This window comes from Rhea americana, unplaced genomic scaffold (genome assembly GCF_003343005.1).
Source record: "Rhea americana isolate MKP2758 unplaced genomic scaffold, rheAme1 scaffold_67, whole genome shotgun sequence".
NCBI lineage: Eukaryota > Metazoa > Chordata > Aves > Rheiformes > Rheidae > Rhea > Rhea americana.
The window spans coordinates 3,586,613-3,604,375 of NW_028186834.1; the positions used below are offsets into that span (position 1 = coordinate 3,586,613).

The 17,763-nt window shown below is 39.4% G+C and overlaps 1 protein-coding gene across 1 annotated transcript in view; it reads left to right on the forward strand.

Annotated features, from left to right (window-relative positions):
* The window catches only part of DPP10 (dipeptidyl peptidase like 10), a 215,422-nt gene that overhangs the window by 185,499 nt on the left and 12,160 nt on the right, over positions 1–17,763 (forward strand). Inside the window, exons 13-18 of the mRNA XM_085320968.1 lie at positions 1,795–1,886; positions 3,441–3,488; positions 4,204–4,325; positions 8,403–8,450; positions 10,554–10,652; positions 10,761–10,830. Of these exons, the coding sequence (XP_085177094.1) occupies positions 1,795–1,886; positions 3,441–3,488; positions 4,204–4,325; positions 8,403–8,450; positions 10,554–10,652; positions 10,761–10,830 (479 nt within the window). The remainder of the gene's footprint in view (positions 1–1,794; positions 1,887–3,440; positions 3,489–4,203; positions 4,326–8,402; positions 8,451–10,553; positions 10,653–10,760; positions 10,831–17,763) is intronic.

Below are 17,763 nucleotides of genomic sequence, written 5' to 3' on the forward strand. Positions count from 1 at the left end.
ATGTTTATTAACGCTTGGCTGGGCTTTTTATTGCTGCGTCTTGTTAGACTCTGTGATCTCAATATTTAAATATCCTTTTCAATAGTCACARCTCTTCTCTGTCTCCAGAGAGGAAATAGTCGCTTCTAATAAATTACTAATTTGTATTTTAATCATTCCTTGAGATGTCCCTGAATATCAGAACCTTCTTGAACAAGGGAACTGAGCTTAGTAAATGTCCCTACAGTGCCTGGCACAGTGTCCTGATTTCTGGCGGTGTTTGCAAGACCTGTGTTAGGGCTACTGGGTCAATCTYTCCTTGTGGATCTTGGCATTACCAGACATGTCTGTTAGATCTCCGTTGCCGCTTTCTGCTTTCTGGTCATTGCTGCTGTTGATGGGGAGCTCAGGGTGTATAGGGCACAAGGGTATGGTTCAGAAATAAATTTTTTTTAAAAAGTCATGTACGTTTACAACTGTTTTTGTAGGCCCACACCTCCATCACCATTGGTGCCATTGCGGTTAGGTGTGGATGAATGTTCCTGATTCAGAGGGCTTTAAGGCCAGAAGGGCGGCATCAGATCCTCCACTTGACCTTCCCTTATACCTGTTCGGCTTCACTCACCTAATCAGCAATGTGACAAAAGCTGATATAAGCTGAAGTGTCACCTCTTTTTTTATTATTTTTTTCAAAGGTTTGTCTTGAATTTGAAAACTCAGGAATTTTTATAGCCAAGCCAAGTGTTGTATCCCTAATACAGCGAACCRCTCTTCAGATCTATTCATGCTGTGTTGCAGTAAGGGTTGGAATTTCAATCTTCACCAGCCTAAGCAAGAATTTTATGTTTTGCACTAGCAAGCACTTGCAAATGAGCTTCCCAGTATTAGAGTTTTGTTATTTTTAACCTGTCTGTGTCTGATAAGAAAACTGCTGCAGCGTGCAGCCAGAAAGTCTGATGTTGCCTCCGTTCAATACATATTAAATCCTGCACTTTCCTGATTCAGTTCCTGGTGCACTGGCTGAGAAGAGTATCAGCACACTGCTCGGGAGAGGATTTGTACGTCCCCTAGTAAACAGTTATTCTCCTAGACTCTCACTGGGATAGAAACCATTTATGAGAGGGAGCAGGGGACGCTCACTCTTCCCGACCTGGAAGCATTTGGTTCGGCTGCCCAAAATCGGAGTCCTAGGCYCTCCGTATAGCCCCTGGAGGGAGAGAGGCTCCTCCAGAGTGCGTTTTGGAGCAGAGGCTTAACCTGGGTTTAGAGCCTCTAAGCTTCTGCGGCCGAGTTCGTGCGGCGCATTCCTCGGAGAGGTTTGCCCGCCTGCGCTGCGGGTGCTGTTGTGGCCTCTGCCCGCGCAGCCTCCTTGCAGGAGTCTTGGCTTGGTGCAAGCACACAAGACGTGGAAGCTCAGTGAACACRTTCTGGGGCAGCATTTTGATTGCAGGGCTCCAACTCCTGCTATGCCACTGCTGTAAGGAAAGGGAAAAAAACACACTGTAAGAAACAAAATACATGTGCTGACAAGATTCGTGGCTTGAAGCATAGGACTTCTGTCTGCGTATCAGCAATTGAAAGAACAGTTGTAGTGGAAATAGAGATGATTTAATATCTTTGCAAAGTTTATATATGAGAGCGAAAGGATACTGGAAGTTCAGGACTTTCAAAACGGGTTTTGTGATTTAAAGACATTACATTGTACATTAAAGATTAAAAAGCTGCGATCAGTAGTAACATGCGCAGATGATCCTGTTAGGCAAAGAAAAATGTAAGAACTAAGGTGAAAGTTAAATATTTTCCATTTCTCCCTAGGCCAAAAGCGAACAAATCAGTGTGAGACACCTAACGTCGGGAAACTGGGAAGTTATCAAAATYCTGGCGTATGATGAAAATACCCAAAAGATGTAAGCAGTATTCTCTTTGTCTGTTTAGGGAAATATCTGAATTACTAATGTGGAATCCATTCAACAGGAAATAGTGTATCTAAAATTAAATAACAATACTTCTTTCATTTTTGAACATTACCATAAATTCTATACTCAGAACACATAAAATGCATTGTAAGACAATTTTCTGCCAATAAGTGTACAGTGTACTCGAAAAGGAGTGTACAGTTGACTGAATCGTTTTTTAAATAAAAGAAATTGAACCACGCAGCAGCAACAACATTTTGTTGGCCTTTCCCTGGATTCCAGAGAAGTCCTTGTTGAATTATTAGACTTGATAAAACCCCAAAGGCTTCAGCTTTCAAGTTTGCTTGGTAACTACAGGAGCTCTCTGGACCGTGTTTGGGGATGTGATTCAAATGTTTACGTTCAAGTGATGATATGTAGAGGTGTGTCAGAACTCTTGAGTTTCATCCAGATCACTCAGCGAAGGAGAAACCTTCTCAAAGCCCATCCTGGAGCTGCTGTGCTTCCAAAATGAGGAGGAAATGCACCACCTACCTCGTGACTCCTGGAGCAGTAAAGAACCAACACAATACTTCTATCTGAAGGCTCCAGCTCACTCCAGTGGATTTCAGTTAGTCTTCACGTATGTCTGCAAAAAGCAAAAAAGTGTTGAATTCTGATTTGCTTTGAAATAAACGATTTTTCAGCAGGGACCTTTATGAGGCTGGAACAGTGCCTCCTCTCCCCAGTGTTACTGGCAGCAGAGCCAGTGAGATGTCYTTTCTGGCCAGTCCTTCTATGGGTTTTTAAATGTGTCTGAAGAAACTGTCCTGATACTTCTTGAAGTGGCAGATGAAAAAATGTCTGGATATTCCTCAGCCTGCAGAGAGCTTATAAACTGCATGTAGGTTGTCTCAGCTGCCTGAGAGGACTTCCTCACTCTTCTCACACCTCTCCAGCAGAAACTTTGTGAGGATCTCGTCTGGGACTCAGCAGGGACTTGCCTTGATATTCGTGCAGCAGCTCTGCTAAGCTACTTTACACCTGCTTGTTGTGTCAGTAAAACATTGCCTAGTGTGCTAGCTTCTATCACTAGATAGAAGAAAAGGTTGGTCTACATGTCAAAAAGGCTTTCACGTTTCACAAGGCCTGTTGCACTTCACAGTTTGATTTCATCGTGACCTTGTTCCACCCCTTGGATTTATATTGCGAACTCTGGGAACGACAGAGCAGCTTTCTGTTGTATATTTGTGAGTACAAAGCATGACAGGGTCCTGGTCACTGTCRAGAGCTCCTGGGCCTTGCAAGAGCCAAACAGAAACCATGAAGAACTAAGTTTGTCACTATTTTAATGTGAAATCATGTAGCGTCTGAAATGGCTACTCTATCTAGGTCTAAATTTTAGACTTGAACTTTAGGTTTTAATGTACCTGTTTGATCTTCGTGTATACTTGGGAATTTTTAATTCAGTGAATGTAATTTATGACATTTTTCACTTCTGTAAATGCCACTTTGGTCAGGCAGCTTTCCAAAATGAGTTTAACTTTCTTTGTCTTTTGGGTGCAGTTATTTTTTAAGCACTGAAGAATCCCCAAGAGGAAGACAGCTACATAGGTAAGAAGTACATAYGGCTGTATTAACAGCATCTTCATCTCAAGTTATAAATGCTAAGATGATATTCTGTGAGCTTAATTGCTGCTTTGGGTGCTGGATAATCATTTATATTGTATAAAAATGAGTGCACTATAATTGTAAGAAAGAAAGAATTGCAGTTTTACCAAACTAGAAATGTTGATGATATTTGACACATTAAAAAATTAATGGGAAACATTTCAACACAAAATGTTTTTACCACTCTTAACTAGCCTTTTACAAGAGTATAAAAAACAAATCTAAATGCAAGCATGTAGTAAGCCTGTAGTAATGAAACTCATTTCTATAGCCTATTTGTAGATTTAAGAGATTTAAAATTTAAGACCTCCTTCTTACAAAACCCTTAATGCTTAAATCTGAAGTTAAAATCTGAGATTAGTGAAGTCATTCTTCTCATGGTGCCATCCTGATATTTGTTACTCTAGGRCGCTGTTAGCTATTGGGACCCTGGTGCTGCTTTAGGCAGGTTTGGCRCCCATCCATTTTGCCCAGTTTACAGGACAGTAGTGCATTGAGTTACCCAAAAGAAAGCTTGCATCAGACACAAAATAGGACAGAGATTTTTGGCAAGATTAAGCAGTGGAACAAATTCTGCCACTCTCTGATGAGCTAATTCCTGATGTGTTAAATATTATTCCAATGGAAACCTGATATTTCTGATGAACTTTTCCCGCAGTGTGTCAACAGTGGGATCRTTGAATCGCCAGTGTCTCTCATGCAGCTTTCTGAAAGACCAGTGCACATACTTCAGTGCAAAGTTTAGCCCCATGAATAGGCATTTTTTACTGCACTGTAAAGGTAAGTCAAATATACAGCTTGTATTATATTAGTCGCATGTGTACTTCCTGAATTAATGCATTCCCCTGAGATGTGCATAAGGTTAGAGTCTAACATTTAGCTCAGTAGTGGGTTAATCAGAAGTTCTCTACAGAGCTTATTGCAAGACTATAAGGAAAGATGTTCTGTGTAAAAGCTAAATAAACAACTGAAATTGGAAAACTGCTCCAGTTCTGGCCCTTCAGTCCTTGTAAAAAAAATTGATTTTTAAATTCACTTTGGATAAAAATCCTGTGCAAAATAAGTGTGGGGTTTTATAGTGAAGGTGATGTGGTTCCTAACAATAATGAGTGGAATAATCAGCTTCGCTGTATTTTGTGTTGGAGTGTTCTTGGGCAATCGTATCTAGTTAAACATATGAGGGCCTGTTTTCCTTAACAGTATGTCTGTGTGTGTGTCTAGACATATATGTGTATACATACACACACACACACACACATATATATGTATGTATCTGTCAAAAATCAGATACGATTTAATCCACACAGACAGATCCTCTTTATCAACAGAATTACCATAAAGGGCATTTAGGCAACTGGCTGTAGTTGGGTTCAGGGTCCCCTAAGCAGGCTGCTATGTAGAAGCAGAAAATTCCCAGCCTGCCTTAAGTATTTTATAATACCCAGGAAATAAACACTGATAAATAAGCAAGATGATAAAAACAGATTCAGAAAAGCATGAGACAATCAATGATAGAGCGTATAGCTAGACCTACCAGCCTTGAAACTTGCAGTGTTTTACAGACAGCATTCTCCCAGTATTTTTTTCCAACCAGCATCAGATTGAAAATAATAGAACACAAGTCATCTGAAATAAATGTGAATAGCCCATTCTGTTTGCATGCATTTTTCCTATCTTTTTTGCAACTGTACATTTTTTACACACAAATAAAATATCTGCCTGCTTGAGAATTGAATCTATTCAAACAAATAAACAATGAATATATATTGTCTAAAATAAGGGCTTTTTTGTGGAAATGCACATATAATAGCTAGGTGMTTAGAAAAAATAAATAAATTAACTGCATGGTCCATACATGGTTAAACCTGCAGCACAAATTATGGAGCTAATTCAGAGGCCGTTATCTGAGCAAAGGCGTCACCGGTAATGAGTTCCTCATGATTTAAGCAGTTCTCCCATGTGCCTGACGTGGTCCCTGTAGGGGAAATCTCAGACTGCTGCAAGAAGGGAGTGTTGGTAAATCAGGAGGAGCTTTTTGTATTGAATCAACTCTGTACCAAGGCCCCCAAACATAGTTTCTCGTGTTATTTTAGCAAATTATATTCAATTTGTATTTTTTAATTTGTGCCTCTGATATGAAAATGAGGATGTCAGTAAGAGCTTGCACATGAAATAGTTCACAGATTCTTGACTCCAGTGACKTTGGAAGTTCCAGTTTCTCTGTCTGCGGCTGATTAGTCTGTAGAGCTGCCTCCCAGGATTAAATTTGCACTTTACTAAGTTGCAACCAGATTAGCCTAAATTGGAGGTAGTGGACAGAGATGATAAAACAGCGTCATAAACATTTTCATACCTCTAACGTTGTTTAGTTAGAGTTGCCAACTCTTACTCATCGATCTTCTCTTGTGTCTGTTGGAGTTGACGATTATGGCAGCAGTGTGATCCCACTGTACTGCTGCAGCAGTGCAAAATGCCCATGTTGGTGAGGMTCTGTCACGGTGACTTTAAGTTGTCAGAGACATCACAGCAGAGCAGCATTAAACCTCTTCTGCTTGGACGTGCTTGCCAGAGTGCAAAGTAAACTGCCTTGAGGAGACAGGTGACACCATGTACATGTACACAGGCGTTCATTTTCCAACAACAAATGAGCCTGACTGGACTGTAACAAAAACCAGGTCTCCTAGAAAATTCGTGGAGGGTGCTAGACTAATCCGATCTATGCGAGTTTCAGTTCTTCCACCTCCTGTTTACACCTTTATTAGGATAACTTTTTCTTCTTAGTTACCTTCAGACGGGAGATCTGTCCGATTATACCAGTTGTATCCATCTCTAAAAGGTCTCCAGAGACTCTCCAGAGTGAGGAGCTAATTCCTAGCTTGGTAGGAGAAGTTTGACAGCCTCTCTGTCTTGGCAGGCTTCCGTTTTGCTTACTTTCCACGCTGCCTGTGGCTTTTTCTTTTTCGTCTTCATTCAGACAAGATCCTTCAGAAAGGGAGTAATTGTTTCCCCCGTTTTATACAGGGGGAAGTAAGATGTTGCTTTGTGTTAGTGAGCTACATCAAATCCATGGCAAATCCAAGGCACGTACTCAGTTCTGCTGAGCTCTAAGACAGTGCCTTTAATGCAAGCCTGTCCGCCTCCTTCTTGATTGGCTTTTTCATCTACTTTAATCTCCCTTTTTAAATCTGCCTTCATCATTCCATCTTGTAGGACTGCAAACAGAGCTGGCCTGGAAAATGCCAGTGCTTTCCCCTGAAAAATGTCACATTCTGAAAAACTGTCTTTCCTAAATGGGAATTCAAAGAAAAAAAAATCACAAAAAGCAAAAAGAGATGATAAAAAAAGGCAGAAAGAGACACTGAAGAAATTCTGTTCTTAAAGAGCTAAGGGAGAAAGCTTTGATTTGGCAGCAATTTGCCTGTAAGATTTCTGTCAATATTCTCTCTTGAGGCTGAGAATGACATTGATGAAAATCTTCAGTGGAGGCTGTGAATGGCATTTATGCTATTTACTTCAGGTAGTTAAGCTTCCCTAGGCTTGTGCAATAAGTAATGAAGAGAGACAACCAGGCCACCTCCTCAGGATGGCTCAAAGCCCCTACATTAAGCTATATCTCTGAACTGTTCCCAGAAGGAATCTTCTTATCCCGAGTGATGGTGTAAGGAGCCTGAGCCACAGTTTCGCAGGAGGCTTCATGCCCTCCTGTGCCCTGGGGGCCTTAGGGACCTCTGCTTTCCTCCATCTGCCTTCCCAGCCCAGTAGTGGCTGCCTGCCTATAATTTAGATGTTTTACCAAGAAAAAAATCTAAGTTTCTGTGCACAAATTCCGTGTTTAGGGCGTGGGGGGAAGCATTTTCTCTCTCAAATTGATACTAGTGGGAGTCCTCAGAGCAGGACAGTAACGTAACTCTGCTTCTGGACATGCTGTATGTGTGAGGTGACCCCACCATCATACCTTTTAACATGGAAAATTAATTACTGTCCTGTGCAACAGGACAAGAGGCAATGGGCAAAAACTGAACCACAGGCAGTTCCGCCTGAATGTGAGGGGGAATTTCTTCCCTGTGAGCGTGACGGAGCCCTGGACCAGGCTGCCCAGAGAGGCTGTGGAGTCTCCTTCTCTGGAGATACTCAAAACCCGCCTGGACATGACCCTGTCTAACATGCTCTAGGGGACCGTGCTTGAGCAGGGGGGTTGGACTGGATGATCTCCAGAGGTCCCTTCCAACCTTACTGATTCTATGATTCTATGAAATCTGGTCCTTTCAGTTGCTTATTGGTACGATAGAACACATAATATCTAACATTACCATGAAGTAAGATTAGATTACATTACACTTTGATTTAACCATAATACTGGTGCTCTAACAGAGCTGAGGTACCAGAGGAGCTTCTTTAGTAGGGAGTTAAGTGAAATCTGTGATAATTTTGCGACACCTCTGTGGCTTTGAGTTAGAAAATAAAAGTGACTATTCCAGTTCATCTTCCAGTCAACCTAAAGTTAGTATTTTGCAATATTAAACTGCTATATTTCAGACAGCCCTTTAATGGCCTCTGTAATTTTTTTATTCTTGTAGCTAGAAAAAGGAGATAAAAACACGCCTCCTTCTAGGTGTAGTGATAGCCTRCTGAACAGGCAGAATGCTGTATGGATTTCATTCTTTGTTGGTACTGTAATCTTACCTATGTCCTTCCCAGAAGACGTCAGTGGAATTACTTCAGTGTTTGAAATGAMGGATATATGTGGGGCTTGCAGGATCTCACCTTGCTTGAATACAGGCRGTTTCATTTGTTATTTGTTGAAATATTTAATATTTACAACCCTACACTGTCTGTAATTTTTTCCTTCTCCAACAGGGCCAGGAGTTCCAGTTGTTAGTGTGCATAGTACAAGTAATACTGGAAGTAAGTATTCTTATTAATAGGCATTTTTTTAATGGTCCTTGATTGTTTTGGAGAACATGGAGGAGGGGGAAGACAGTTATAAACRAATRAAAAGAAATAGAATAGACTTATTTATGTAAAGTTCTYTTAATTATCTTTTAGCAACATCCCSATCTGTAAATGATAAGGAAAAAAGTTAATCAAATGACTAAAACTTTCCCAGGCTTTTCAGATATGTTTTATGCTAAGTTGCATATCTTTCCTCTTCTATTTACACTTGAGTTAATTAGGTGGCAGGTTGTTTTTCATCCCTTGCAGTTGCTATGTAAATTATACTGTCATTACGTTACACCTCCTTTAATTTTAGAAATGTTTTTAAAGTTGTAATCCACTGATCCTGAAATAAGGTGTAGTCCTTGGAGGACTGATCATCAGATTTGACCTAMATACAATGAACCAAGTCTTACTCTTATATTTTTCAAATCAGACTGACATTTTCAATGATGGTAAATCCATGAATAAAGCCTTTTTAGGAGGGTATTTGATACCTCTATGCTTTAAAGTTTTGGTCATTATTTTCTTTGTATGAGCACCAAATCTGTTGGTGCTTTGTGGCTGCATGAGGTGCTGTGTCATATGCTCTCCTTGAGCAGCAGAGCATGAAGGCATGGTTTAGAGGAGAGGGAACGTCTTTCTATCCTAAAATGCTAGACCAACCCTTGGCTGTCCTGATTTAGTTTGGTAGATTATCCCCGGAGCTGTTCACAGAATCCAAAAGTTCTGAACTGTGATTGTTTGCATCTCTCTTGTCCTGAGCCAGCCGCTGCTCATCCATAACAGAAGATCTGGTCTTGCATGTTACAGTAGCCTAGTGGTAATAGATCATGCTATCAAGTGTTAATTCCTTTTTCTTTTCTTCTTTTTTTTTCTCACTGTTCATAGTATTTGCAGAGCTCAATACCACAGCATACTGAGTAGAAGGAGTTTTATCCAACTTAATAAGGGCCACATATTGTTTAAAGTAAATTCATTGACCTCTGTAGAGCTACTCAGTTCTGTGAAGGTAGACTTTGGTTCRTCATTATTTTTATCTAAAATGCCATTCATAATGAATCTTTTTAAAAGGGGATTTATTTAGAGCATCGTAAAGCAAAACAAAGAAAGTCAGGATAGAGGGAGGTTGTTTGCTACAACAAGAAACCAGATAACGAGAGAGATAATTTATCTATAATGTTTCAGTGCAAGATTAGATGATTCTTTTCAATTAATAGAACTATGATTAAGGATTACTTCAATTATTTCATCCTCAGACTATTATTATACCGTTTTGGTTGACTGCCCAGAACAAATATTCTTCTTAGGTTATCCCTTTTGGCCCTAAGTGGAGGGTATATTGTTTAATGAAGAAATTAAATTTTAGAAGCAAGTTTGGTCATTTAGGTAAAAAAAAAAAAGAAAAGAAAAAAAAAACTAATTAATCTTCCTTTTGTATGCAAAAGGACTACCTCAAATCTGTCTGAGGGTTTATACCAAATTGTAAAGTCTTACTCCTTGTTGAAGTGTGGAAGACAAAGGACTTGTAGTGATCAAGTAGAGCTGTGCTGGCTAAATCCCGATGCRGGGTATGACTAAAAAGGTGAAAAAGAATGTGCTCTTCGGATCTGCTGGTGGAAGAGTGCCTGTTTCACRCTTAGGTGTCTCTAATCAGTTCTTCCTGTCAGGCTGTGTTTTGTATTCATGCCTGCAGCCTGAGAAAGCGTGCCCACTTGAGGCTCAGGCTCTTGTCCAGCATACCAGCCTTTCCCCAAAACAGCTGCCCTTAGTGCTTGTCAAGGATACTAGTATTTGTATTGTTCATCAGCAATTTCATTAGGAGTGTTTTAACAAAAGCAAAGCATGTTGAAGCCAGAAAAGGARTAGAGGTATGTTTTGAATTAAGCTGATTGCTCAGTTTTTGATTTGCAAAACAGTTGCATAGTAAAAACGTGTAAATAAGGAATCTGTTTACAAGATTTGTCATTGAACATTTGTCTTTTTTTAAAAAATTTTTTAGAATCTTGATTTCTCTTTGATGCAGTGATTCTCCACACCTTTCAGTTTGCTTTTTCTTACTATTTTCTACAGAGTTTTACATATTAGAGGATAATGCTGTGTTGAAAGAAGCTGTTTTAAAGAAAAAGAATTCCAGGACAGAAATTAAAATGCTTCACATTGAGGATTACGGTAAATTTAGCAAAATACTATTTTAACAAACCAAAAGCTTTCTTGAAATGTTACTATTTTTCATCTGTGTAACTACCAGCCTTTAATGTTTTGCTCTTTTCTTAAAAGAACTCCCTTTACAGTTGTCACTGCCAAAAGATTTCACGGATCGAAACCAGTATGCCCTTCTATTAATAATGTAAGTATCCATGTAGAATCACTTAAAATAATAAAAACTGCTTCATAGAAAACATTTAAGTCTATAATTATAAAATGTAGCTAATCGCTGTGCAGGAAAATTACCTCATACATATRTTTATGTCACTGTATCGAAAGGGCTGTTCTCGGGGAGATTTAGGTTCAAGTGCCGTGTGGTAGGCACCCCTGGGTTATTGAGCTTGTCAAACCCAGCTCTGGTTCGCTCTGCTTGTACGTACTCGAGGCACCAGCCCTTCTGATGGGGTAGCTGCAGAGTAATGCTGCCGGCTTTCGTGGCCCCGTGCGGATCTGTGCCCCCAGAGAACCGGATCCACAAAGTGTGCTTCTGTTCGTTTCTTTTCTATCGCTGATAGAAATGGGTAGTGCTTCGAAGAGGGGCTCGGCTGAGACACATACTGCAAAAACTGCTTTGGGGAGCAATGGAAAGAAGGAAATGTTTTTTTGAGCATCGGTGGCTGAAGGCATTGCAGGCATGATCCAAAGCCTGTTGCTGTCTGTAGAAAACCTCTGCAGGAGGAAGGAGGTACTACCTGACAGCTGTGCTATCCCAGGAAAAAGAAAGAGAGTGCTTCTTTCAGAGGTTTTTGCCCTTTACATTTTCTCTGCAGAGAAGGTGTAGCAGAGGAAAGGAGCAGCCAGGAGCGCACTGGCAGCCCACCTTTGCAATATTTGCTAGCATGAATCCTGAGGCGTGTTTATATTTTAAGCAGCTCTTTTAAGCATGCCGAAGGCAAACAGACTCTGCTAATTGACACTGGCAGCATTGCATGGAGTAAAGAAACACTGAGGTGTTAGCAGTATAGCACTTTCCTTTTAAGGATCTTAGTAAATAAGTACTCTGCCATGTATCCTTCTGGTAGAATATGAAATTATATTCTCGTGTAAAACCTAGCAAAGAAAGGAACCAGAAACCTGAAGAAGGCCAAGGCCAAGAAAAGAAAAAGAAAAGCCAAGGAAATATTAATATGAAATGGTATTCGATATCGAGAATTCAAATAAGCAAGAACAGTATTGAGGAAGGGTCTGAATTTTAAACTTGCCAAAGTTAGGAAATCCTAACAAACCGATAATTTGACTGCGTCACTATGTAAGGATATGTTTTATAGTTTTTTTTTGTAACGTGCATGCGAGATGAAAAATACTTTTGTTAACAAAYTATGATATCTACATTTGTAATACASAGACTGCTTCTTTCTCATCAACTCCTTAACTTTGCAATACTGCATTCTCAAGGTTGGAAGAGGAAGAAGTTATATTTCTTCAACAGCTTTTTACAAACTTTAAGCTAAAGTCACAAGTAGTCCCTTTTTTGAGTTAAAGATGTCCCAAAATGAAACATACAACTGAAAACTASCATTGATGTTGCAAGAAATTTCCTTGTGGGATGATTTTTGAGCCTGTAAGTTGTAAYAGGACTTCARTTCTTTCTAGTTCCTGAGAAAGTAYGATTGGAAATCCGTGTGCATGCAGGTAGTTTGTTGACCCCACAACTCCAAATTGATGTCTTAGGATGTTTTCATTATCAGAAGTACAGCTTGCYGAAGAAAAGTAGTATTCAGTTCGAAGAAGAACGTGTAACTTTTACAAGAAAMACCAGTAAGTTGTGTATGTGGTATCATTTCCCAGATATTTGACTTTCCTAAGTCCCAGAGTGATACTTTTGGGATTGCCTGAGAAACATCTTGCTCTTAGTGCTGGAAGTGTTAAATAGAATTATATTAGTGGCTGATAACAAGCGTGGCCTTTCATACTGCTCAGTTGTACCTATTCTTCTGCTTATGTTCTTAGCTATAATTATCAATATATTTCAGCTATTGAAATTCTGGAAAAGAACACTTGCCAATGTTTCTGGTAATCATGTTGGCTTAGTTGCGTATCAACTTTTTAGAGTGCAAATTCTATATGACATCTTACACCAGATTATATATATAAACATGTACATGCACACACACAAATATATAGAAAAAGAGAAAAGATATATTTGGAAGAGTTAAGTGTTAGTAGATATGAAGTGACTTTTACATTCCATTTCAGTAGGACTGCACTTTGGCAAGGGCTTAAGAAGGGAGTGATCAGGAGGAAAGAAGATGGAAAAAAAAAAAGAGAGAGCATGGGTGTTTAAACATGAAATTCACCTAATACATTTTGTCCCTGGAGTCCAATATAAAGGCCTAGTTAAGTGCATATAGACTTGTGATGCTTTCTGTCCTGAGCTGGAGGGTAAATATGGCATGTAAGAGCTAACAGCCTGTGACCAGCTGTTCGCTGCAGTGGTTGCTTCCAAGTAGTTCCCAGTCACTGGTGAAGGTTCATCTTTCCCGTTTCATGGATGCTACCAGGGTCTGCTTTGCCCCTGTTTGCAGGAGGCCAGTTTCAGTGACTTAGACTAAGGTGCTTTTGATGGTTGAGATTCATAACTTTACTGTATATTTTCAGTAACAGCAAGTCCTTTTGTGTTGTGTCTCTATGCTCTTYGGATATATGGGGGTTACAATCCTAATAACACAAGCTGGAAATAGGTAATGGGAGAAAGTTTTCTATTATTCTCATTGTCACACAATTCCAGGTAAAATTTTTCAAATCACTGAATGCTAATGGCCATATCAAAGATGYGTGGCTATAATACGGTTTCTGTATTCATGTAAGGATGCCTACATTTAAATTTGAACTCCTAAGACAGCCAGGTTTCCAAATGCTAAAACAGAGCCTGTGCTAGCAGCTTCTGGTCCTGGCACAAAACCCTGGCCCAAACTCAGTACRGCTCTGTGTAGACACAGGCTTCCTCCATTCAGCTATAGGACCAGGCCCTAAATATCCTTAAATGCAAGCTGTAATTTCTCCATAAGGATTTTGTGACGACTCATCCATTAGCAGTTGTAAAGCGTACTGCAACATTAAATACAAGATCACTGTATCACTATGTCAAAATTTATGGTCATCTATACAACTGGGCTACCTAACAGATACACAGGTCTCACACAGGAACCAGCTATGTTGTCTAACRCGATTTTTCTTTCCAGAATTGTGATGCATAGCCCATAAAATGCTAAATAGATTATAACACTTTCCTTTCTTCCATTTGTTCTTCTAAACTACTAACACATTTCACACTCAGTTTCCTTCAGATATAATACATRCAGTGTAGCTATAGATTAGAGAGGTGTACCGTAATTGCCTGAAAGAGTGATTATCATCTCTTTTCTATATAATTAGGATCAAAGTTTAAATTTCACATCCTTGATTTTCTCATTTTGTTTCACCTTACTCATTAAAAAAGTTGGAAGATACACTCCTTAKTAACACACAGGAAATGATTAAGTAAAGACTCTGGCATTTAATCTGAGTAATAAGATGAGAGGTGATAATCATTCTTTATTTTTTTCTTGAACATAATTAACCTCATTCCTTCAAAATTTGTAGATAATGTATCTTAAATGTCAGCATTTATTATTTAACACCATTTAAAACYGTCCAATATGTAAGTGGATATAGTAGAACTGAATCAGTAGAGAGATTGTTCTGATCCTCTAAGAGGCAACCCARCAGGTATTCGTCCAAAGTAATCAGCAAATGTCCCCAAGAGCYTTTTGTCCATCTGTTTGTTTACTTGTTTTCTTAGATTTTTGTAATTAACAGAAATCACTTCACCTATAATTGAAATGAAGAAAGATTTAGGCCTTACACAAGCAATCAAACCTTTTTATGCCTCCAGTTAATATACTCTCAGGACTAATAGCAAGATGAAGACAGTATGGTGGGAAGTGAAGTTTTTTCCCAACATCAGGAATAACTCATTAATAGAATAGCAGAAATGGAGAGAGGAGTAATGCAAGCRTTGGGAAATATCAGAGATCTGAGATATGATAATGATTTACATATTCATAACCTTGTTTATTTGTTGTAGAGGACTTTACTCATTTTAATTGGCAGCTGTTGCAAGGGAAGTGACAACACTTTGCTGCATAGTGAAATTTAAAAACAAGTGGCAAATTGCACTACTTTTAATGCAGTAGGCTTGCAGGGAGCACATCCCTGAAGGCCTTTGCATTTGGCTGTGCTAGTTCTTTTCCTATAAAAGAACTGCAAAGTTTRATTTTGTTGTGCTCCCTGAGTTATGTAGATGAAGCATTAATTATTTTGCAAGTCATCCATCTAATGTCTTCACTCCTCCCTCCATGCTCTTTTTGTGTTGCTCTTGCATCAAAGTATTCAGTGGAGATTCTCTTCTTTTTTACTCTTTTATGTTGTTTCCACATTCTTTGGACTTCCTGATATTTTCCATACAGGGCAAATGCATTTAGTGCAGTCGAGACGAGGGACAAACTGAGAGCTTACTGCAGCTGTTTGGGCTGCAGTCTGGGGGCGTGAGGAATGACGGAGCTGTTCACTCCCTTTCTCTTGAGTCTGGTCTCCAAAAAGCTTGGAGAATAGTTGAATTAAGTTGAACTAACTGGTCCATCCCCTTTTTTCCTCCCCTCTCCCACTTTCCCTGACAGCAATATACATCTGACATAGGGTGGTGTGGCAGGAGACTGTATGTGRGTAAACAGTTCATCTAAGGTTTGTTAGAAAAACTCAAGAAAAGATTCAAAAACTTTCCTCCTTTTCTGATGACAGGACAGTGTTGCATCTCGTGTTCTCAAAACTATATTTTGGAAGTTTTCAACCTTGAGGGATTTGGAAGAATGTTTTGAGAATAATGATTTTATTTCTTGTATTGTGATCTCTACTTCAGTCCTGTCTACCCCATGATTCTGGAACCACCTCTGATGGTATGTTTTAGTTGGTTTGGCTATATCTGCAGGGAGGAGTTATAAATATGATCTAGTTTTAGGTGTGTGAATCTAAACAGGATATATGAACAGGCAGAAAATGTTGGGGACTCTGTGTCATCAGTGTTTGAGGCTACTCACTTTCCCTGATTTTGCACCAGTAATCGTGGGTGTGTTTGAAAGCTAACCAAGAGATACTCATGAAATCTGAGAAATGCAGTGAATTTTTCCATTATACCAGTTTTGCAAAATRGTCTTTTTTCTTTCTGTTCGGTTCACCAAAAGCAAAGAGGACTTTTATCAGTGATATATTTTTGTGTTAGATAGATTTTATTCTTTGAGATGTAGTCTTTCTTACATATTTGCCATCCATATGCTGTATGAGATTCACTTTTTCACAGAAATAGAAATGTTCAGAACATTAAGCAGTGATGATAGCAGTTTTTTTCCACATATCTTTTAAATTGTTTCCCCTCTGCTCGGTCAGCCCTATAACTTCTAAAATTCCTCTTTAAATTCTCCTCATTTAGTTTTTAAGCAGAGCACAACCTGGAGCAAATTTTGCTGCAGTCATGATAGCACCATGGCAGTGGAGTAGTGCTCAGAGTACAACAGCAATTGCCTCTCTGATAAAACTATATTATCCCCCGTAGGCTGCAACTAGAGTCATGAAAAGAGACTTTAACTAAAGCTTCTGGTTACAGAATCCAAAAAAACAGATTCTTCTCTTTTCAGCAAAATATGAACTTATGATGAGCTGCCCCTTTTTCCCAGACAGTCTGAGGTGTATGTGACTGCATTGCAAGAAGCATACAAATTACCCACTAAGGTCAATGATGTTGGTATATTATTGATGGCTTCTGTCTATTTAAATGGTACCTCGATGGCAAACTTCAGCAGCATGCCTGAGTCGTCAGCAGTTGCACTGCCACAGCGGACTCATAACCKGCGTGTAGGCACTGCTGAAGGCACACACTTGGTAGGTCTGAATTTTGAAAGTCAGGAGCAAAAATTAAAATGAGCAGATGCTGTAATGTACAAAAAGGSAAAAATGAATTGGGAATTATTAGGCATCATCTTCATTTAAATCATTCTGCTCTTGTTATGTGACTATGGAGAACCCCAGGGTGCTGCTTCTTAAGAAGCCCCTGGCGGGTGCCGAAGGGCATATAGCTTTACATTGCCATTTCAGGTCTGGCTATGGATTGCTGTAATGCTTTGGTGGGTTTGTTTTTCCCTAAGGTCCATCCACAATCAGGTGAAAAGAAGATTTCTGCATTTATATTATATCCAAGCATAAATGCTTTTCTTCCAGGCTTATTAGTGGAGTCAAGAAATAATTCTTTGAACAGGGTAACACTGAACAGAAGTTAATTATTGGTAGGCTATAAATAGCAATGAGTGTAAAACAGAAACCCTTGGATCCAAATACTTCAGACGTAGGAGAAAGCTGGAATCCCAGAACACCACAATTTGGGCTGTGCATCTAGCGTTGCGCTGTAGTCACAAGTCTGCTTTCTTATAGAGCCCTCAGGGTGGTAATYAAACTTGCATGAAAGATTAACACCTTGCAGAAGCCCCACTGAAGGGTAAAAGTGGAACCTAAAGGGAGCATAGAATATATATCGTCTCCCTATGGATAAGGGAATCACACCTCAGACAATAAGTATCATTTTTTACTAGAAGCTGAAGAGTAAAGAAACCTTTTGATGCTAATGTGAATCTTGACATGCACCTCAATGGAAATGGCTTTAAATGCCTGTCACAGACTACTTATATGGACATTCTTGAAATAAATTAACCACTGGAAAATTGCTTCCAAAAGCAATATGTCAAGCAACCCATCRTGAAGGAGTGGAAGACGTATGGAGTTTAAAGGCTGAGCCTATAGCCAGCCCAGCGATGCCCTCTGGAGAGGGAGCTTGAGAGGAAGGCTGTTGCCAGCTCCCACAGACCAAGAATCTTGCTGGGGTTTTGTTTCATTTAAACCCCCCCCCTTTTTTTTTTCCAATTTGAAATGCCTACTGCTGCAGAGCAAAGCTTCTAAATGTTTTCCCATGTGCCTAGATACGTTACATATATAAAACAAATGAGGACCCTGTATATGTTTTWTTCTTAACGTTAGGTGGGAAGGAAACAGG